We start from the raw sequence: 22,553 nt of genomic DNA on the forward strand, positions 1-22,553 counted from the left end.
TTTACTGTGAGTTATACTGCTAGTGCTTTCTATATTCTTTCACTGCATTAGTTTCTGGGTTTGGTTTTGGTTTTTAGTGTTATTCTATATTGCTAATTTTAAGGGTTTTCTAAGTACTTTTAAACCTTAATATTTGGTTAAGAGTGTGCCAGGTCTATTAAATAAACAGCTACAGCAAAAATAGATTAGATGCCCTAGTAAAGGGTAGTACCATGACCAATGTTCCTACTGTACGAATAAAAACAACAATTGATTTTTGGGTATGTTGCTACCCTGTGCTTGTCCTGCAATGATGACTACCAAACCCCTTGCAAAGGGCTGAGAAGTCTGCCCAGATCTGAGCTGGTGCATTCAAACCCTCAGCTCCTCCCTATAGGCCGAATTAGTCATTCCAGGTATACTGACTTGCCAAAGAACATGTTGCTTCTGTAAGAAGCCAAGTTTTGACTTTCTGCTTGATAACAGTACCTTGCAGAAAATAATTTCTTGTAGGGCAAAGAATACAGAATGCAAAAGGCACCAGTCCGAATAAATGATGGAGTACAAAATTGCTGTAAACTCAATTACTGCCACAGGCTAGTGTTCAAGTCTCATTTTTCTTCCTCCCTTGGAAAAATGAGGCCCTTGAGGATTTGTTCCTTAAGTGCCCGTCGACTTAAACAGTTGAAAAATGAAGGAGTCTGAATTTCTAATAGACCTTTGCTCTGCTCCAGAAGCTGCCTGGCTGTTTGTAACCTGTTACCCAGCCAATCATGCCAAGTTTTTAGGGCTTCAGCCAGAGTGCAGCCCTGCCTGCAGCAGAGAGAGGGCAGCCGAACCTGCAGCAAGCTGCCGCCAGCAGCAGTAACAGCAGCCACCTCAGCCGTATAAGATAGCCACTGAACAGGCTTATCATAAGGGGGTATATCATGCCGAAGAAGCTCAAAAGCCATAGCTCACAGTATCTGCATGTTGATCTCAGACCTGTTTAATGCTTGTCTATCTGTTGTCTTTGCTCACTTCTTTTATTCCCCCCCCCCCCCCCTTGCATTACCTCTTGTCCACTCAACAGCTTACCTAGTCTGTTCAACATTTCTCTATTTGCTGAGGGTGTTTTTTAAAGAGATCCTGGTTGAAAGCAGCAGGGAGTAATAGTGCAGGAAATAGTATGTAAAGCTTGAATGACATTAGGTTTTACAGGTCTGGAAGAATAAGCCAAGGTTACAATTAAGTTCTTCACCATAGTAGCCAGTGCCTACCTTAGACGTCGAAAGTCATGCCCCTGTATTGCTTGCACAGGCTGGAGCCCCGCTTGTGGTCTGTTAGACCTGCTAAGGCAGGAAGCGTGCAGGTAAACACCACAACATTTTCAGGCCGTCCCTTCAGAGGCAATGCCTGCAGTTCTGCTGGACTTCTGATGCATAAGCTTTACCTTAACTTTAGACCTAATAGCCTTGTAAAGGCTATTTGATACCTGAATCTTCCTTATTTATAGGAACTCTAGAGGCATTTAACATATGTACGAAGGTAAACCATCTTCTCTGCTCCAAAGTGACTTTCAAACTGCAATAAGAAAGCTAACAGTCAGACAGGGAATAGCCTGGAGTTATGACAGCTCACTAGAGTACAAAATACATTTCTGGCAAGCAAATACCCTTCTTGCAAAATCTGGCATCAGTACCTCAGTATTTAGTCACACCTTTGAATAACAAAGAAATTAGAAGAATTACAAAAACAAAACCAGAAAAAAAAAAACAATAACAGAAAGAACCAGTCACCTAAAACAAAACTAACCACGTGGAAAGACTTTTCTCCCCCTCTTCAAAGAGCTATTATTGTGCATAAGAATACAATGTAGTGATTATGCAGACTTGGCAGAGACAGCAGCCAGTGTTTGCATAGGGAAACAGCACTAAGTGTAAAGTCATGGTTAATTGTGTAGAGACACAATCCTTCACCCTTTTTTGATCCCTAAGAATGTCTGCTGTGGCCTTGCCATGTTTAAGGGGTATTTTGTTTCCTTGTAGTGAACAGCTCTATTGGAATTTCATTTTATTATTAGAACAAACTGTCTGCTGGAGGTTTCAGCCCCCATTCCTAGCAGCAACAGCCGCTTTGCTGTCTGATTTGATGGCTTTCCTTAGTTTTACTGCTGCAGTATTCCTACCTCCTCCCCCAGCTTTTAATCACAATAAATCTCTTCTAAATGCAGACAAGTTTTTAATCTCACCCGGTGCCTCCTGGATCCCTTATCCAAGCTAGCCTTTGTGCCAGCTTCATCCTACCAGCTAGAATGAGCAGCAGCTCAAAAGCACTCCCTGGTGCTGTAGGTGGGCTCTGAGACACACAGCACCAGAGCTGAACTCAGTATTAGGAAGCGGCAGGCACAAGGAGTGCAGAGACATCCGATTTATTCTCCAATGTATTTTGCTAAGTCAGGCCTAGGAACAAGGATCAGAGCATCATTTGTACTGTGCCAGTGATAGCGATGATAAAGCTGATGTTCTGTTTTCTCCCATGGCTGTAAAGTCCATTTCTGAAGCGTTCTGCACTACACTCAAATCTGATTTATTTTTAAGAACTGCTACATAGAGCAGAATAGTTCCAGAAAAAACAAACAAACAACAAAACAAAACAAAAAAACCCCAACAAACCAAAATGCAGCAGAATATTAAGAAATGTCTCCCTGAATATCCTTAAAAGCAACATTGTATTTGTGGGCTTTTCAGGCAAGAACTGAAAAGCAGCGTCCAATACCCCATATGTTACTGTGTCAAGACTTCCGTGTGGGACCAGAAGCGTTACCTGGAATTTCTGACTCTCCCTGCCCTAGCCAACAGGCACAGGGAGTAGGGAGAATTAGAACCACCAGCAGCACCAGCAAGTGCCAAATCAGATACTTAGGACATCAGCATCATCTGCTAAAGGAGTTTCTTTCTATCCTTTGACAACTGTGTTTCAAAGGAGGTCAAACAGACAAGGAGAGGTTCTGTCTCAGACTAATACCTGCATTTCCAAGCCCTCCTCCCCACCAGAGGTAAGTGCAATCCTAGACTGAAGCCTGAGGTGCAAATACACTACAGATACAGGCTGATCAGCTGAAATAGAGCAGTAAATTTCAGCTTTTCAAGTTCTACTACCTAATTTCATATTAGATCTCACCAGACAGCCACCTGCGACTAGATTATTCCATTCCAAAATAAAGTACCTGTGAAGTTAAACAGATAATTTTCTAATAGGTGGCATCTCAGTTTATCTGCACTCTTCACTTTTACAGCCTACAGTGACGCATTCAGATCCAACTTCTTCCGCAGTAACCCACTGAATGGTGAACTGGGGAGGATTATCACGCAAGATGCCAAGTTTCAAAAGCCAGACTTACCCCCAGGGTAATTCTGTCAGCTTTGGTGGTTTGTGCCGGGTCTGTTTGGGTATGAATCTCAGTGTACAAAAGAAAAGCTGTAATTTCCAGCCTCTGGAAAACAGTAAATAATGTGGATGATACATTAAGGTACATAACAAATGCTTGGGGTTTGGTCAACAGCTCGTATTTTAAAAGTGAAGTGGTTAAACTATTAATGCAAATGGAGGAAGAGGTGGGGTGTTACGAGAGGTGGGGGGAGTTGTAGACGGCCATTGGAAATGAAAATTGCAAAGCTGCTATTTCTCATCCAGATCGCTTATTTTATAAACATCCGCTTTCACATACAAATGATTTCACTAATCAGAGATGGTGATGGATAACTTGAAATTATAATTATTGGCATTTTACAAGGGTCTGTAGTGACAGGACAAGGGGGAATGAATGGTTTTAAACTGACGGCAGGGAGATTGAGATGAGACATTAGGAAGAAATTCTTCCCTGTGAGGATGCTGAGGCGCTGGCACAGGGTGTCCAGAGAAGCTGTGTCTGCCCCATCCCTGGCAGTGTTCAAGGCCAGGTTGGATGGGGCTTGAAGAAACCTGCTCTAGTGGAAGGTGTCCCTGCCCGTGGCAGGGGTTGGAACTGAGCGAGCTTTAACGTCCTTTCAAACCCAAACCAGCCTGGGATTCTATGATAACTAAGCAGTGCCACCCAGCTAGAGCAGAGCGGTGTTCCCTGCCTGTGCCTGGATACACTGCGGAGCTCTCCGGGAGCAGAGCGGGCTCCTAGCGCACCGAAGGCAAAATCCGTACTCGGAGGCGCACGGGGAGAGGGAGCCGGCGCCTCTTGGAAGTCACCGCAGGCAGCAGCCGGGGCCGCACTGGGGCTTCCCCCCGGAGCCGCCTGCCGCCGGGTCCGGTCTCGGCGGCCGCTCCCGCACCGCCGGCAGCCCGGGTCACGTGCGCGGTCCGTAATCCCGGCGAGGGGGTGTCGTTACCGGGAAGGGGGGCGGCGGGAGGAGGGGCTGCCGCTCATGAGGGCTGAAGCCGGGTGCGCGGCCGGCTGCGGGCGCCGCTGCGGCCATGGCCTGGCCCTGCATCAGCCGCGTGTGCTGCCTAGCCCGCTTTTGGAGCCAGCTGGACAAGTCCGACCTCTCCGTGCCGCTCACCATCCACAACTACTCGGACATCGAGGAGCAGGAGGACGGGCCCCACCACCAGCGCGGCGGAGCGCCTCCGCGGGGCAGCGCTCGCCCGCCCGCCCCGACCCCCCGCCCGCGGGACCCCGCCGCCGCCATCGGGAAGCCGGGCGGGCGCAGAAAGAGCCGTGAGTCCGCCGGCGGAGAGCCCTTCGCAGCGGAGACCCAGTACCGGCGGGACTTCCGAGCGTGGCCGCTGCCGCGGCGAGGGGACGCCTTCCCCTGGGTCAGCGCCAGCAGCGGCGGGAGGGACGGGGCCGCCCCCCAGCCCGCCCCGGGCCGCGCCGCCTGCGCCCTGCCCGGCAGCGGTGGCCCCGAACAGCTCCGGCCGCGGCCACAGGCGGACGGCGGACACACCACCTCCTACAGGTAAGCGGGGCCCGCTCCCCGCCCCGAACCAGGGATGCTCCTCCGCAGCACAGAGAAGGGGGGCTGTGAGCAAGGGAACGGGGGAGGACAGGGACTGCCGCCTCAGCCTGTGCCAAAGCCGCGTTTGCTTTCGGAGGTGCGGTCCCGCAAAGCGTCGTTTGGTCCCCGGGTGCTTTTGCACCAGAGGCGGCTCGGCTGGGCGGCCCTGCGCTCCCTACCCCCTGCCGCGGATAAGGAGTAAAAGCCGGGTAGGATCCATGATGCCGTCCCCAGTCAGCAGCTCTGCACCTAACCGCTACTGGGAGACACGGGGCTGGGGATAGCTGGAGCTGCACAGGACACGGCTGTACTCAACAGTCGCACTCCCCGAACTTGACAGGGCTATCATCATCTTCCCTGCAGAACTCCTGTTCAAGGCAAGCCAAATGATTGCCTCAAAGATTAGTCAGACGCAGACACCAGGGATATATCCCCCCAGACATGCCATCTAACGGGTGATGGGAAAAACCATCATAAACCACCTTTCCCAAACAGCCTGTAAAATTATTACGTGACTTTTATGTTATCGATGCCTTCCTTTCCCAGTGATCAGGACAACTGATTACAAACGCTTATTTCCTGGAACAAGTAGTCAGGCTGGATGCACATAAATCCAGCCCTTGTTCTCACTGACATCCACCATGGGAGGAGAGGGGATTTCAGCCCCTACAAAGGCTGCTGTTGAATATGGTACCAGTTTCGCATTGTTACCACACACTTCCTCAGAATGATATTTGGCAGGCTTTAATATTCCTATGAGGTACACCTAGAGTAACTGTTTTTACTCCAGTAGAATCCCAAGCATTTAGATACTTGTTATCTATTATGTACCTAGGAGACATTTCTCTTTTTAAGTGCAATTCATTACGTTTTTATCACAGCACTTTTAAGACAAACACACTGGGGCCCTGAAAAGATTACAGGCCAGCAGAGGAAAGTGCATTGCTTATCCCACTCCTCCTCACGCAGACAGCTGCCCTGGTACTAGCGCAATTGCCATATGGATTCTGGAAGGATAACTGCAGTGCTTGAATTTATGCACCGTTCTATCCTTTTCCACTTCTCACAGGACAGTCACAGGGTGATGATTGGTTTTGAGGGAAAGCACTTTCAAATTTCAAAGCAGCACAAGAATTACTTTAGAGAAACCTCCCTAGAACAAGACCAGCAAGGGGCATCTTTCAGAAACACAACCCTCTCCACACTGCTGTTGAAGCCTCCTCTGGTTCTCCAGCCTGACCTCAAAGGAAGGGTGCATCAGCCTACATGAGAACTTTCCTACAGCCATTCTAATGCTCAGACTTCTCACACCTTTCTTCCTTCTGACTTGTCTGTTCTTACATAGGGCTCTCAACTACTTTCATGGAGGAGCAAGAAGTTTACAGATCACACAACAAAGTACTGGCTGGAGTGACACACTAACATGCAAATCAAACCAAACTTTGCAACATGTAATACTTCACGGTAGCTTCAGGAAAAGCAGGGCAGAGTGAGGATGGAGGCACACGGCTAGGCAAAGTTCTCACATAAAACTTTTAAGCTGTTTGGAGGCTATGCAGTACAACTAATACAGGTAGGAATACACATGCCAAACCACTTTTATCTTATTCCAGTAATTCCTACAGTTTCTTTGAATGATCACTCGGTACAACATTGCAAATATAAGAAATCCCCAGACCACTGAGCACACAAGTCTAAACAAGCAGTAGGAAAAAAAGCCCACAATAGCTTCACAATCTGCAAAAATCTATTTTAATTTAGATCTGTTGCCTTCTTCTGCAAGCTGAGCACTTAACCGCATTTCCACTAATGTCACTATACTTATGTCTCTTTTCCTCTTACCTTAGTATTTCCAAAAGTAGCACTGCAGTCTACAGACATTAATCTTTCCTCAGGGGTTGTTGCTCTCTGGCTTCCTCTCTGGCAAAGGCCTGTGGACTAGGCTGTCCCTTGGTAACCACACACAACTCCACTATCCTCTAGTAGCAGGGATCTGCCCCAGCTCTTCCTGTAGGCTGCATTCACCCAGAGGCACGGAGGCAACTAAGGAAGGAGAAAACACAGGTCACCTTTGGGAGAGGCAGAGCAGGGGGGTTCTGTTACGGGCAGCAGCTGGGGGGTGCTGGGCCTGAGCAGAACGTTGGTGAACCATGTAATGCCTTTAGAGCGTGCCTTGAGGAAGCAAAGATGTGCTTCATTTTGAAAGACAAATTCTGTATAAATGGTGGAAGAACAGCTTAGCTGCCTGACCTCCAAACTATTGTCCCATGTTCCCAGATCTATGGGGCAGCTCCTGTTTCCAGTCCCTGGATTTGGGCTGGAGTTCTGCAGGGCCTGAATTAGTCAAACCTCAGCTGGGCTACAGGGGGGGAGCTCAGGCACACAGGCTGAAGCAGATACATATAAGCTGCACTTGAAATGCTAGAATGGGATGTGCTCCTACTGTGAAAAGACCCTGGGGACTGCAGAGAGTTGAGGTGGATTATTCCTTACTGATGCTGGAGGAGGTGGAAGGAAGTGCTGAGCACCCACTGCTGCACCTTCCCAAAGGTTTGTCCTTTGGGGTCATGGAAGTACCTTCTCCCTTTCAGCAGTAAGTTGCAGGTGCTGTGTACTTCTGGCTTTGCACACAATTAGTCGTAGCATGCTGGAAACAGATGAGTGCTTTACTTACCTCACTTCTGCAGTGAATGTGAGAAGCTTTTGGCAGGTATCTCCAGCTGGCTCTGTTCTCTGGATAGCATCACCTCACCTTGCTAAAAGGCAGCGTGGACCCAGGCACAACCTCTCTGCCAGGGCTGGTATTGCTGGGAGGAGAACCCTGTGCAAGGCTCAGCTGTACTTTAAGTCACTTCAGACTTCAGTTTCCCCTTCAGTAACATGCCAGCTTTAGGAAAGCACTTCAGATGTGCTTTCACATCTACACAGAGCTGTGAGCAATTGTTCTGCCTCTTCTTCCCCCACCCATCACCTTTACTCGTATTAGCACTTGGGGAACAGGGGAATGGCTATTTCTGTACACATCCACAGCTCTAGCCCCAAGCAGAGCTTCATCTTTGCAGCTGGTGTTTTCACACCATAGGTGTTTTGAGCAGGAGTGAGAGTCATAACACCCAACTTGTTTGCAGGTGGGAGGCACAGCTGTAAAGCAGACCAAACTTGAGATCAGCAGGGTTTCCTGTGCACCCAGGAGGAGCAGTCCTGTTCTGATGAAAAGGTTTGAAAAGCTGAGGTCATTACAGAGATGTAGCATTGACAATGATTTTGGGAATAGCAGGGTGAAAGATCCCTCAGCAAACTGCATTTCCACCTTCTTGTGTGAGTATTCAGCACATGATGTCCATTGCATTTGTGCCTGTGGAGCTGACATAGAATCATAGAATAGTTAGGGTTGGAAAGGACCTTAAGATCATCCAGTTCCAACCCCCCTGCCATGGGCAGGGACACCTCACACTAAACCATGCTACCCAAGGCTCTGTCTAACCTAGCCTTGAACACCGCCGGGGTGGAGCATCCTCCACACCAAGGCTGATACCACAGAATGGAGGGGAAGACACTTTTCGCATAAGTATGGATGCAATCGCAGAGCATCCTGTCCATACTGGCTGTCCATACTATCCACCCCCCTTTAGACAGTGTGCAGAAAGGCAACATGAACTGTGGTGACTGCTTCATGTTGAAAAGCACCTTATTTCAGCTGTGCAGAAAAAAACAGAAAATGCCTACACTTGTGTTCAGAAATGTGTGGGATCATTACACACACCTGAGCTGGCAGGGTTAACAGTACTGTGTATGAGGAGCTCCATCCTTGATCCAGCAAGATATTTAAATGCGTACTTATCCTTAATAATAGGAGTAAAGCTTTTATAATCAAGGCTTACAGTTATCTTTACATTCTTAAGTATCTTGCTGCTTAGGGAAATTAATACTGAAGCCCCTGATTTTTATACAATTTAAGAAGTAAGCTTGCTTGGTGTAGGCATTGGGATGGATCCAAAGGGACCCACTGTGCACTCCATAGCCTGGCTGGGGGAAGGGAGGGCTTGAACAGGGACAGAGTCATGGGAGGAGAGAGGGAGAGGGGTGGAAATAGTGGCTCAAGAGAGGATGTCTGATACGCAAAGTACACTGCAGAACTGAAATGGGAAAGATTCAAAGCTGCTGCATAAAGGTTGGAAGAATTTCTTCCGCTCAAAGTACACCCAAACTTACGTTAGAGAAAAAGAGGAAAGAAAGGGAAGTGGGCTAATAACAAAAGACAAGCTCCTAAGACCTATCCACACCCCTCATTCAGACAGCTGCCTGTCCTATCACACCACTGTAAGTACTCCATCAAGGATCTCTGTGAGGAGGGCAAGCCCCTAAAACTCACCCTAAGACAACATTTTGAGGCTTACAGATTTTTCCTGACCTTTCAGTCCAGTCTTTTGCTGTTGTTTCCTTCCTGTGAGTTATGAGCAGCTCAAAGTACCGCATTACCTTGCTGCTGGCAAGAGCTGAGACGCGAAGCAGCCAAGTGTCTTCTGCTTTCCTGCTCTCTAATTCCCGTGTGCTGGTCTCTCTACCCTCATAGGTTTTTTCTTCCATCAGCTTTTCCTTTCCCCCATTTCTGTCCTTGTGCTGTGCTCTTTGGCCAGGCAGGAGAATGGGCACAACCTGCTCGTGTCCAAGACCTGGAAGGGGCTCCAGCACATGTCAGATCTATCTCAGAGGAAAAACAGTTCAATGGGTCCATTATCCAGGAGGGCTCATGCCATAGGAGATCAGTCATCTCTGTTCTGCCCAGCCCTTCCCTGCAGCTCAGAGTCCTGGATTCACCCAGGGAAAATGGTGACTGCAAGAAAGAAATGCTGCTGTTGTGGGTCTAAGTCATGGCTGTATCTGCCCTCACACTTTCGTTTCTATGGGTGAAGGCAGAACCTTTCCTCTGTTGTTTGTAGGTGCCTTGAAAATAGCCTTGGCTATCTCGGCTGAGAGGGGAACAGTTTGACTTCCAGCCAAAATGAGGGTCCTGTGATCCAAAAGGGCTGTGTTTGGGGGCCTGCCAAATCAGCAAATGATCTGTACAAAGCAGCCAGACAGAGCTGGCTGCAGAGACAGGCAGCACAGTCATTCATGGAAAGCTGGGTATGCACTATTGCAGTGTGATGCAGCAGGGAGACCAGCCAGCACAAGGATGAATGGTTAGGAATCAATGGCACCAGCATCCTTGAGGCTATCCGGCTTTATGTGGAGCAGCAGGTTCCAGTTCCTGGAAACTGCTGGGATGTAATTGATGGCTTTGTACCATTTTGCTGGTATTTTGCCCAGTAGCTGTGTGTCCCACCTCTGACTGCACAGCACTGCAAACCTCCGATTGTAACTCTGCATTCACATGTGGCTGGGATTCCCTGCTGAAAGGTTGCCTTCTTGGGGCACTGCTTGGCCAAAATTGCCTTTCTGCAAAGGTGCTTCCTTATCCTCCGGTGCTAAAGCAGCAGGAACCTCATCATCAGCACCCTGAGAACTGCACAGGCTGAACAGCAAGATGCAGAGAAGGCAGGAAGTGAAGGCTCAAACAGCAAGAGCAAACTACTCAAGAGACAAGATTTACAGTGCACATAGACAGGCCTGACAGGGGCCTGGGTTTGCTTTCTGGCAGCAGGAAGTTCTTCCAAAGAGCAATATTTGTTACTGACTGACTGGATTTAAGAACTCACTTCCACCTTCACTCAAGCTGACAAACTGCTGTCAGACCCAGCTGCAGGCTCCTGCCCATTTCCTTGTGCCTGCACATGAACTCATCCATCTTGATAGGAGGCCAGTGCCAGCAGCTTACTCAGTCAAGAAACAGTTATTTAACTGTTTGGAATTAATTTTGGTAGCATTCTGGTTTCTCATTGGCTTAAATACAGCCCAGAGTCGTATCCTGTGCCTAGAAATCAACCAAGAAAAGGGGCAGCACTTTAAGGCTGAATCTATGTTTAGAAATTGAGCATAAACCAGGCAGTAGGTATTTTGATAATATACTAAAAGGATTCACAGAATCATAGATTGAGACCAGGCTACACATTCTCAAGTAATACTCCACACCTATACACTTTAAATGAGATTTTAAAAAGAGGAACTGCAGCTACTATCAAAATAGTAAACAGCATTCTTGGGAAAGTCATAAGCATAGTATTATAGAATGGTTTGGGTTGGAAGGCACCATAAAGCTCATCCCATTCCAACCTACTGCCATAGGCAGGGACACCTTCCACTAGAGCAGGTTGCTCCAACCTAGCCTTGAACACTGCCAGGGATGGGGCAGCCACAGCTTCTCTGGGCAACCTGTGCCAGGGCCTCAGCACCCTCACAGGGAAGATTTTCTTCCTAGTATCTAAATCTGCATCTACCCTTTTTAACTTAAAGACATTCCCTCTTGTACTGTCACTACATGGCCTTACCAAAAGTCCCTCTCTAGATTTCTTATTGGCCCCTTTAGGTATTGGAATGTCTCCCTGGCATCTTCTGTTCTCCAGGCTGAACAACATGAAAATCAGAAAGGCTATGATCAAAGCTAAGCTCGGCACATTAAAACACTGCCTATTTTCCTAGCCTGGACATGGCTCAGGACTCAGTCTTACCCCTTGATCCTGTGTATAAGCAGCTAGTAAAAGCCTTTGCAGCTACTCTGAGCAGATGTACCTTGTGAATATGTTGTGTTTTACTGGTTCTTAATCTCATTTCAGGCAAGAGTATCGCCCATGGACTGGAGCAAAACCATCCAAGCCTATAAAGACAAAGCAAGGCTTCATTATCCCAGAAGACCATTTTGTTAAAGAGACAAGCTACAAGGCAGACTTTAAGGTAACTGACATTTGTTAAAATCCCACAGTTGATATGAGTAAAGCCCAAAGTGCACATAAGGAACTCCTCATTTTTTACCAGTGTGCTTCATGTAGAATAAAACCATGCCCTCATTGACCACTCTTTCGTCACAGTCCCTTAGGTAATGTGGCCATCCGTTCCTTGGGATTTTCCTGTGAGTTTCTACAACTCTCTATATACCAGCTTATTTTCTTGGTGAAATACATCTAAGTACTACTAAAAATCCTACAAGAAAACGTGTCTTTGTACTCAACATTTTCTTTGGCAGGGTTCCCCACACTCCCCATCCCCATGAAGGAGGAAAATGTGCCCCAGCAAGGCTCTGGTTTAGCTGCTTATTGCAGCAGACCACCAAAAAGAATGGCACTTCACAACCAACCCTAAAAGCCATTCACTGGCAACACTGAGAGACTGGGAAAGCAGAAAAAGGCTGGGGCTGAATTCCCTGGCCACAGCGTGCCATGGGGTTAGAGGTAATAGCAGCTGCCCCAGGGCCACATGTAAGAAAGTAAATCTTAGCCTTGCAAAAGAGGAGGAGGAAGTGTTTAATTAGCAGACAGTCAAGTGTCCCCTCCACAGAGGATTGCTGGCACACTGCTGTGACATGGCACAGGAGGCACAGGATGGGTAAGCTCCACTAAAAGTGGGACAGTAACCTCAGGCAAAACAAAATCTTCAAACCTCACCAAAACTACTTCCTTTCTCTGAATAGTCTGGGCTGATTACTGAGGTGCAGCAATGAGAACAGAGGTTATTTAACCCTTATCCCCTACATTTTGACCCTGAAAGGGCAAAATACAGTGTCTTCCTATTTGGCAGATAGGATACAAAGGAGTGGGGTCTAGATGAACCCCTCAGAGTCACTATCCCAGTTCTCAAGGAAGGGAAATCTCAGACACAAACACATACCACTGAGGACACTGCACTCTGGACTGTCCAAACAGAGGTCCCATCTCCCGGAGCCCCAGGGCATCACCACAGCCTCTCCTCCAGACAGTATGGGAAAGGTGTAGTGTGCCGAGGAGTCACCAGTTCAAAGAGAAGTTGGACTCCGTGGTTCACACTTGGCCATTTAGACTTTCCCTCTTGCCTGAAGCCTGTGCTTTTGCTCCCATGGGGGAATCAGGGTTATGTTGTGTCCCAACTGCCTGCTTTGCTACTGAGCTGTGCACAGGCTGTTTGCGACACTCCTCTTGTTCCTTAGTGTGTCAGACGCATCCCCAGAGGAATGGAAAAATCAGAACAATGAAACAACCACCAGATCGATAGCTTTCCCTGTACTCTCTTTGCCTGTGGTCTTGCTCTGTTTTCTCTGCTCCAACGGTGCCATCAGAACACTCAGCACCCAGCAAAGCTTTCCATCCTTTCATGTTTTACAGCCAGATTTCACCCAGAATCCTGGGCTGGAATCACAACTATGGCCAGTCCTATTTCAAATCCTTTAAGCATTAGGGAAGACACAAGCATCCAGGTGTCCCTCATGCCTCAGTAAAACCACAACAGCCACATACTGCATGAAATTCTGACTCCACAGACATGAGAAAGAGCAACCTCTGTTATCTCTACCTTTTCCTCCAGGCCTGAGGAGCTAAAATCCTTATCAAAGCCCTTGCAGTTTCACAGCCTGGCTCAGCCAGTAACTGTTTTTTCTCCTTCAGGTGCTCCAGGTTTGTCTTGTAGAGGCTGGCTCAAGGCCTGCCCAGCTGTGGTTGTCCTCCATCAAACCACACACCTCAAGGTGCAAGGGCTGGGCTACAACAAAGCTCCATGCCTTGTACACCAAGGCCAGTTCCATCGAGTTTACAAAGACTGCAGAAAGGCTCAGTACACTCAGAGTGTACCAAGGAAAAGCTGAGAGAGTTGGTGTTGTTCAGCCTGGAGAAGAGAAGACTCTGGGGAGACCTCATTCCAGCCTTTCAGTACTTAAAAGGGGTCTGTAAGAGAGATAGGGAGAGACTTTTTACCAGGGCCTGCTGAGATAGGACAAGGGTGATGGTTTTAAACTAAAAGAGCGGAGACTCAGGCTGGACATGAGGAAGAAACACTTTTACAATGAGGGTGGTAAAATCCTGGCACAGGTTGCCCAGAGGTGGTGGATGCACCATCCCTGGAGACATCCAAGGCCAGGCTGGATGTGGTTCTGAGCAACCTGATCTAGTTGAAGGTGTCCCTGCTCATTGCAGGGGGTTGGAACTGGATGCGCTTCGAAGGTCCCTTCCAACCCAAACTCCTCTATGCTTCTAGGATTCTATGACTGATGCCCAGACAAGAACTACTGCTTGCATGTTACAGGGGAGAGCAGACTGTCACAACACCCCAGAGCCCTCAGACTCTCTAGGCAATCCAGTTGCACCCTGTGTCACACTAATGTTTCTCTCCCCCCTCACCCCACTAGATCCCAGAGGTGAAGACCAGGTTCTCCCCCAACCCTTCTGCTGTTTTCCAGGCGCCGTCACGGATCCTCAACGTGTGAACCCAGACCCTCCTCACACCCAGGCAGCTCAGACATGGAGTTAGATGTATCTATGCAATTTTCATGAGGAGCGTTAAGATCAAAGAGCCAGTGTTACCAACAGCAGCCCCAGTGATTGATGACATGCACACAAACTTTCTGTTAACACAACAAACCGCAAAGCACTTGGTTCAGAGCTGGCAAACCATGCTGTGAGGAGTGACCTAGTTTTACATGGGAGCACATTCATTACTCTGCCAGCTGGCCTCACATTAGGAGATTGACTTCAGGCAGCAAAGGCAGCAAGTATAGCAGGCAACATCCCTGTGCTCAGATACACAGGGTGGGAGGGGAAAATAGTCACAAATGGGATGGATAATTAAAACCAAAAAGAGTTTCATCTAGCAGGATCCTCTTCAGTAAACAAGTGAAAGACAGGGAGCATCTGGATGACTTCGGAGCTTCTTGAGGGGTTTTGGAAACAGGACCTGAAATGGCTGCACCAGAAAACATAGCACCAAAAAGGCTGGTGTGAACTTCCAGGGTTGTTTCAGAAGCTGGAGGAAGCCAGCATCATTGAACTCCAAAATGCATTTGGCATATGCAGTGTCTTGGGGCTTCAAGGCTAGAAAGCTGGACGTTTCCATGGCTGGTGGGCTCACACAGAGGGGACTGAACTTCAGGGGACAGCCCTGAGAGCAATGCACCAGCCTGGTTTGGAGAGGATTACATGGACAGTCAGGCACCTGCCAGGCTCCAAAGGAGCTGAGATACGTATTTAATTTGTATAGCTGTTAGGGGGAGTGTAAATACTGTATATGGATTTTACCTAAACCAATTTGTGATCCTTTAATGAAAAGGACATGCTTATACTTTTATTAAATGTTAAATCTTTGCATATGCAAGGTGGGAAATACTGCCTTGAAATTCCTAAATTATTGCCTGTGTATTGGTAATGCTAATGCTAGGAACAACCAGAAGTGAATGTTACTTAGAAACTCTTCTTAACACAGAATGTCAGACATCCTTGATTTTGAAGATAGGCCATTTTAAGTGTCATTGTTCTAAAGCTGATTCTTTTCAGACTGGTCTACATTTTGCTGAGGTCCATGTGTTATACGAAACTATTTTTTAGCCTTTGTTCATCAGGACTGTAGTGGGTTTACAGTTTCTGTCTCAGTAACTTATGCAACTGGAATAGTCTACTGCGCATTTCATGGTTTTCCTAATTTATTTTTGGGAAAAAAATTGAAAAACTTATAGTTCATCTATATATATATATATATATATATATATATATAGCTTGCAACACACAAATGTGTTGACCAGAATCAAAGGAAACTATCCTCAGACTTGAACAGTGATCAGATATTCATTCATCCGTAATGAATATTAATGAAATCATAATCATAGAATCACAGACTGGTTTGGGTTGGAAGGGACCTTAAAACTTACCCAGTTCCAACCGCCTGCCATAGGCAGGGACACCTTCCAATAACTGAGGTTGCTCCAAGCCCCCTCCAACCTGGCCTTGGGATGGAACTTCCCACACTCATCCCCAAACGCAGAGGAACCTACAGTAATACCAGTGCTTGCCAAATTAATTTTTCAGGAGACCCATTTTTTCAGGAAATCCATTGGAAACATTCAAATTGTACAAAGGGTTTGCATGTTAGATGTTTCTAAGAATTCAATCTGCTTGTTTAATCTCTTTATAACGTTTCTTACAGTTTTGTTCAAACAGTTTGTTTCAATTCTGGACTTTAATAACAGCAAAAAGAAAAGATGATAAATTGTCTATTCAGTCTTACTTCCTAATTCATTGTATTTCTTAAAAGAAAAAGAAATCAATGCAGTTGTAAACAAACTCATAATACAATAAGCTTGTATTTTATCAAAATGACTGGATTTAATTTAATAAATTAAAATGTATTTTGGCTATTGGTTCTTTCCCCAAACATTTTTTTTGGGGAATAACCCTTGGGTATTGAACCTTGCAGATCCCTGCATTTCTCTTACCTAGCAGCATGTGAAGGACAGCAAGGCACACAAGACACCAATTAAGGTGTGAGGAGATGCCCGACTGCAGTCACAGCCATCAGCAATCAATTCCTTACTCCTCAAGCTTATCTGCAGGCACAGACTCTGCAGCAAGAAAGGCTCCCAAGTCACATTTCAAGCTGTGGCTCAACTGCTGATTTGAAAACACAAGTGTCTTCCAAAGGAAAGCTGTTGCTCTGCAGAATTCATAATCACTTGTGGGATTTTCCCTGAACATTTTCAAAGGGAAAGCAAACTCTTCAGCAAGCAGTCTATCAACACAAATGGGAAAAGAGGATGAACCAATGATACCAATTTCCTGCATTCACTATTGAACACATAGGAGCTAAATCTGCTCTGGCGCAGGTGCCATGCTCTCAAGATCCCCTTTCAGCGATGCCCACAGTGTGCCCTGCTAACACAAAGGGACAAGGAACTTGCATTTCACAGAATCCCAGACAGGTTTGTGCTGGAAGGGACCTTAAAGCTCATCCAGTTTCAACTCCTGCCACAGGCAGGGACACCTTCCACTAGAGCAGGTTGCCCCAAGCCCCGTCCAATCTGACCTTGAACACTGCCAGGGATGGGGCAGCCACAGCTTCTCTGGGCACCCTGTGCCAGCGCCTCAGCACCCTCACAGGGAAGAATTTCACCTTGGTTTCATTCTGCAATCCCACACAGATCACAGGGAAACGGTGCTAGCTTTGAACCTTAAGAGAGACCATCACTTTACAGTTGTTCCCAAGAATGTTTCAGTGAGTAAAAGGTACTGAAGGTACAACAAGCTTCCCTAGACAGTGTGATACCAGCTCTTTTAACTATGCCTCAGAATACTTCCAGGACAAAGCCAAAGGCTCACAAACTATTGAGTGGCTCTAACTACAGGAGGGATGAATGGAGGGAAGATCAACCAGGTACTTACCATTACAAGGGACAGGGTGATGCAACTGGCTGCTGCTGTCTGCAACACAGCTGATTTTGCACCTGCCTCAGCCAAACTGAAAGGTATCACACAAAGTTCCTCTGAAGGGGGCAAATCTACACAGGTTTTGCAGGCTCCAGGGAGTCAGAACACCAGGACTGCTTTTAATGCTGCTCTCTCACTAGCATTTCTTCACAGTTGCTCTGGGTTCACATCCAGCTCCATCAAGGCTTTCCAACTGTGAATCACACTACAAACAAGGGTGTTATTTGACACAGAAAGAAACATCACTTAAAAGAGGGAAGGTTTTACACTGGAAACATTATAATTTACTATCTTCAGGGGCATGCTGAACCTGCTTGTTTCATTCCAACTTGCTGACACAGGCTTGTTGGGATGCTGACAGTGAGTTTTGTGCCTCTTGCATGCACTATGCCCGAGAGCTGTGAACACCTGCACCTCCACATGCTGTTTTGTCTGTGACAGTAACTGGTAGGTGTCCTTGTTTTTATCCTGACCCTCAAAAGCCTTATTTTCTACCCCTGCTCTGCTGAAGGGGAGCAAGAGCAGCAGGGTGGGTGTCCAGCAGCCAGCCAATGTCAATGCACCATGCTTTTCAATCTTCCACACCAACCAATACTCACTGTTGTGGAGGAGTTAAGCTTGTTGAGCTCTGTGCTCCCCTTCCCCCAGCCTCCAAACCCAAGAGCTTTTTATAGGAACCAGAAAAGGGAAAAACTACCTTTTCCTTCATCTCGATTCCACAACTGCCCATTTCAATCCACAACTAGGACATTCAGAATATACACAGCACACAAAAATCTGTGGATTCGGAGAAATTTGAGTGACAGCTGACAGTCAAGACAACCTTAGCACAGCTAATAAAGAATTTATTGTAAACATATGTATCTTACACAATTATACAGTATAATACAGATAACATGAAGGATTTAAACACTCAGCATTACAAACAGGGGCAATATTTGTAAAGAGATTTTTAACTTGCATCAAGACTCTTCAGAAAGCCAGAGAAATATACTATAACATCTCAACACATTGGACCATCCGTAGGGTTCCACACATACACCTGAGCGGGTGCATGAAATTCCACAACCTCTAAACTCATCTCCAAGCAATTCCCACAGGAATTTCAAGGACAAATTTTTCTCCCACCCCTTTTCAAAATTCAAAGAACTTGTTGCAAACATTTCCTATATCTGAAGGACTACACAAATATGTTATTTTCTAGCTGCTTTTAACAGTTTATTTTTCTTCAGCAAACTTTTTATATTATTAATATAGCATCCCCTAGGAGAATAACCTGTGGTTGCTCAGAAACGTAGCAACAGATCTGCACTGCAAGAACCCCATTAAGAAGAAGGGGTATTTACTTGCCTGCTTCAGGGCCAGGTTCAGGACTCACTCTGCAACTCCATTCCTCACAGTAAAGCAGGACACAGGCAAAGGAAGCCACGATTTGCAAACAGAGGCTGGAAGACAAACTCCTGCATCCTCAAAAGCTGCTCTGGGCATATCAAAATCCACAGGAGACAGGGGCTGGAAATGCATGTGTCATTGCACAAGATCCTAGCATGACTGAGTCTGCCTAAAGGGCTGTTCCCACACAACCTGCAGGCTGCCATAGTGATAGTGACAGGTATCTTGAAAATGCCCTTCTCTCTTGTGAAAGCTGTGTACAGGGATGCCCAACAGCACTATGGACTTGGAATTCAGTACAGCCTACAAGCAAAGTGTGGGGCCTGCAGTTCCACAGCTACCTGGATTCCTCCCAACTCCCAACACTGAGCTCAACTATAATCACCACTGCTCTACTCCTTCACACTGACCTCAGCTGAAAAACCAGTGTCAGGGCTAAACTGGGTACTTTACTTGTGCAGGCAATCCTGCACTCAGCTCACCCAAATAAGCCAGGATTATCTTCTGAATCCAGAGCGTATGAAGTGCCCTATGCAGGGGGCATTTAAGTCCATCTCTGAATGCTGTTTGGATTTCATCCACTGGTCCCATTTCCTAGATTCACAGGTCAGGTTCTGCCACTCATATATTCAAGTGAACTGTAACTGTCTAATAATTCTAATGAACCAACAGGGGCCCTCCTGCAGACCCTAGTTTTACTTATGGTGCTAAAGACAGGCAGTATCTCATCTGAGGTACATGGTACCTTCTTCAGTTTAAGAAGTGCATCAAATCTATGCTACTATCCTCAGACACCTGAAACCATCCTCTTCCACAGTTCCTGCACACTGAAGTTACCATCTGTACTGCATGTTACCATCACCTGTCTTCTAGCCCAAAAAAAAGCACCAAAAAATAGCATTTTGAAGACCTCTGTTCCTGTCCCAGATGAGGAAAGATAACTGTGGTTTAATGTTTATAAAAGGCTTTGTATTGTCAAAGCACGGCACCAACAAGAGCGAGGCCTCAGTACACCCCTTTGAGGTAGGTATCCTGCTCCCCATGCTCAGAGATGGGGAAACTGAGGCACAGAGTGATTATATCAAAGGCCATGCAGCAGATCACAGACCCAGCTGAGATCAGCGCATTGGAGTCCTGGCTGCTTGACCCATGCTCCACCACGTGAAAGCACTGCCTCACAAAACAAGCACCCTGAAAGCATGACAATCAAACAGTTATCCCACCAACTTCACAATGGCTTATTCACACTACTAGCAAGCACCCATGGGGAAGGACAAAGGGGTGGTGGATGTGGGGTGGTCAGGATGTTGTCAGCAAAGCCTTCTTCAGTGAAGTGTTCACAGCCAGGCTGCAGACATGTCTCCTACATCAGAGATGTTCCTAGACAGTTAAGTGCCGAGGTTAGTAGCAGAACTTCTTCCTGCAGTCAAGACAGAGGAGATCCCTACAAGCAGCAAACCTTTGATGTTTTGATCCTATCAGGCCTCTCTGTGTTGAGCAGAACTTCAGCCAAAGCGCTGCTGCTCCCCTAGCACTTCACAATCCAAGCTGATCATCAATCAATGCTGTCCAGACATTATGACCTTACAACACAGCTTGTTACCTGTCCCCCAGAACACTCCAAACCTTCAAGCAGCATGGGGAGGCACTCACTGGGTAAAGAAAGGGTTTCAGCCAGTCAAAACCTACAAATACTGTCCCCACTCCCCTCCTTTCCTATGCAGGACAAGTGGTCAGTCAAGTTTTACCAAGCCTGACCATGGTTTGCTCATGGTGACTGAGCATGTGCCAGTCTACCCTTCTGAGATGACTAAGAAAGGTGGCACCTGGCACCTCTTTAGAGGCAAGGAATTTGGTTATTCACTTTGCTGAAAAAGCTGACAATAAGCCTACCCAGCTTACTGATGTGTGCTTAGTCACATACATTGTATGCTGGAGCAGGACTGCCAGAATTTGTTGCAGCCATCAGCCTCCTGCTCACCCACACCTAAACCTACCTGACCAACTCACCCATCTACTCAAGTAACTACCTTTAAAAGTTGTCTTTGACTTCTCTCATATTCAGAGTGCCAAAGCAACTGTTCTGCCCACTGCATGGGAAGAACAACTCCTATGCAGACTGCATCAAAAAGTGTAATTTCTTTCCTAAGAAAAAATGTTCAATCTCATCAAAACAGCTGTCTCAGAGGGACCAGGCCGGTGGAGTCTCTCACAGCTAGCAACTCGATGCAAACTGACAATGTTTGTTCAGCCACTGAACATACACTTACCAAGTAAACACTGACATTTAACAACTTGATTTGGAACAGAGCATCATTTTGTTGCATTAAGGTGCATCTTTAATTGGAGGTAACAATCTAGTAGCCCAATGTTATAAACGTGTATGTGTCCTACAGAAATACTGGATTTGTCAAACCAACTTCAGTCATAAATCCACCTTTCCTGTAGCACCTTCTTTGCTCTATTTCATTGTTCCTCATTTAGTATCTTCATGTGTTTGTTTGTGAGGAAGTCAAGAAAGGGAATATTACAGATGGCTTTGTGAATATTCATCACTGTGATCTCTCTTGGAGTCCTGCAGGGAATGCAGAGATGGTATTATAATACATAAAAAGACACGTGTCCAGAAAATAGCAAGTTTAGAAAACTACTAGGGAAAAATAAATTAAAGAAAGAAGACCCATTAAAAAAACCCAAACCAAACCAAAAGATCAAGTGTTACAGCACAAGCATTAAAATGTCACAGCACAAAAAACCCACTTGAATGACTAAGGAAAACATCTTGGGCACCAGGACAGGAAAATCCAGTGCTTAAGTATTAATCCTTGAGCTTCTGTAGCACAGACTGTGTATATTTTCCTCTATATAACATAAATACATATGTTTAATATATATTATATAAATATTTATATGCTGCATGAGTAAATATTTAATCTAAGCATTTTCTTGTAGTGTTACTTTTTTTTCCTCCCAATTCCAAGCTATCTCAAATCATGTTGCTGAACAAAAGTCAAAACGTGGCCTAATCATTACCATAAAAATCACTCAGTATCTGAGCTAGAAAAGAGAAAATAAAGAAGACTTTAGGTTGTTTTAAGTTCTGGTGGGCCATGGGTAACTTGTCTACATGGTAACATGAGATGGACAGGAGTTAGAAGGTCCTTCCAGCATGGCTCTGGTCATCCTTTGAGCATGGCAACAGCAGAGACTCCTGCCTCAGTTTTTAATATTGTTTATGTACCCATTCTTTGCCACTATGGAGCTAGGAAATGACAAACCCCCTCACAAGCCTTGGATCTTCTCACAGAATATAGTTCATAAATTCCCTTCATCATGTGGTCTGATCACACAAAATCTGACTAAATTTCTCAAGCAACTCAGCCCTTTGCACTGGCATAAGTGGCCCAAGAGGAAACAAGGTACTGTACCTGTTGTGAGGTGCTGTCTGGTATGCCACAGCAAGTGCTTGCCGTAGGATATCACTCATAAGCTGTTCAGTGGCCTGTGCCAAAAGACATTAGGAGACAGCATTACAAAATGAGGAAAGCAACATGCTTCAGCATCAGTGCAAGAGCAGCTGAAATTCTGGGTCACCTCAATCCTGTATTCCACCAGCAGGGAAAGTTCCGGATGCCCAAGTGAGTTTTATTAACACAGTAATAACAACTGAGTATATTTAACAAAAAGAAATAGACCTATAGATGCACAGAGCTGACTGGAACTGTCCAGTCTGGTTTCTCTCCAGACCTGCAGAGCAGTATGTGCACAGCAGGGTGGATCTGATGTTTCAGAGCCTGCGCTTCGAAGAGCAATTTAGGGCCCATCGCCTCACAGACCAGAGCTTGTTTTGTACATAGCAAATTCCGGGTATTCTCCTGGGAGCTGGTATATCCTTGTTAGC

At 46.3% G+C, this 22,553-nt stretch overlaps 2 protein-coding genes and 1 long non-coding RNA gene across 15 annotated transcripts in view; 1 reads left to right on the top strand and 2 right to left on the bottom strand.

The window, feature by feature from the left end:
• Positions 1–1,065: 1,065 nt before the first annotated feature.
• LOC130611814 (uncharacterized) lies at positions 1,066–12,779 on the bottom strand. Its single transcript, XR_008975325.1, has 4 exons — positions 11,619–12,779; positions 6,792–6,992; positions 2,210–2,420; positions 1,066–1,181 (listed from the first exon to the last, which is right to left on the bottom strand). It is a non-coding gene; the product is annotated as an uncharacterized LOC130611814 (long non-coding RNA).
• MAP6D1 (MAP6 domain containing 1) lies at positions 4,198–14,909 on the top strand. Of its 2 annotated transcripts, none has more exons than XM_057432979.1 (3): positions 4,198–4,910; positions 11,663–11,780; positions 14,197–14,909. In XM_057432979.1, the coding sequence occupies exons 1-3, from the start codon at positions 4,426–4,428 to the stop codon at positions 14,272–14,274; spliced, it is 681 nt and encodes a 226-aa protein (XP_057288962.1). In that variant the 5' UTR covers positions 4,198–4,425; the 3' UTR covers positions 14,275–14,909. The 2 variants fall into 2 exon arrangements, with proteins under 2 accessions (XP_057288962.1, XP_057288963.1); XM_057432980.1 differs by having other exon boundaries at positions 14,248–14,909.
• A 6,056-nt stretch (positions 14,910–20,965) lies between these two features.
• Positions 20,966–22,553, bottom strand: part of YEATS2 (YEATS domain containing 2) — a 44,116-nt gene continuing 42,528 nt past the window's right edge. For all 12 annotated transcript variants that reach the window (XM_057432973.1, XM_057432971.1, XM_057432969.1 and 9 more), the window contains 2 exons: positions 22,081–22,154; positions 20,966–21,227 (listed from right to left, as the gene is read on the bottom strand). In XM_057432973.1, coding sequence (XP_057288956.1) covers positions 21,119–21,227; positions 22,081–22,154 — 183 coding nt within the window. In that variant the 3' untranslated portion in view covers positions 20,966–21,118. The remainder of the gene's footprint in view (positions 21,228–22,080; positions 22,155–22,553) is intronic.

This window comes from Pezoporus wallicus, unplaced genomic scaffold (assembly GCF_028554395.1).
Source record: "Pezoporus wallicus isolate ANWC-B61680 ecotype Strahan unplaced genomic scaffold, APGP_CSIRO_Pwel_v1 contig_15, whole genome shotgun sequence".
NCBI lineage: Eukaryota > Metazoa > Chordata > Aves > Psittaciformes > Psittacidae > Pezoporus > Pezoporus wallicus.

Bases quoted from the DNA above. Each gene is read 5' to 3' on its own strand.
- MAP6D1 (XM_057432979.1), top strand. From the start codon at position 4,426: ATGGCCTGGCCCTGCATCAGCCGCGTGTGCTGCCTAGCCCGCTTTTGG. The intron at 4,911-11,662 runs GTAAGCGGGGCC...ATCTCATTTCAG, and splicing joins GGACACACCACCTCCTACAG to GCAAGAGTATCGCCCATGGA. The intron at 11,781-14,196 runs GTAACTGACATT...TCACCCCACTAG, and splicing joins GCTACAAGGCAGACTTTAAG to ATCCCAGAGGTGAAGACCAG.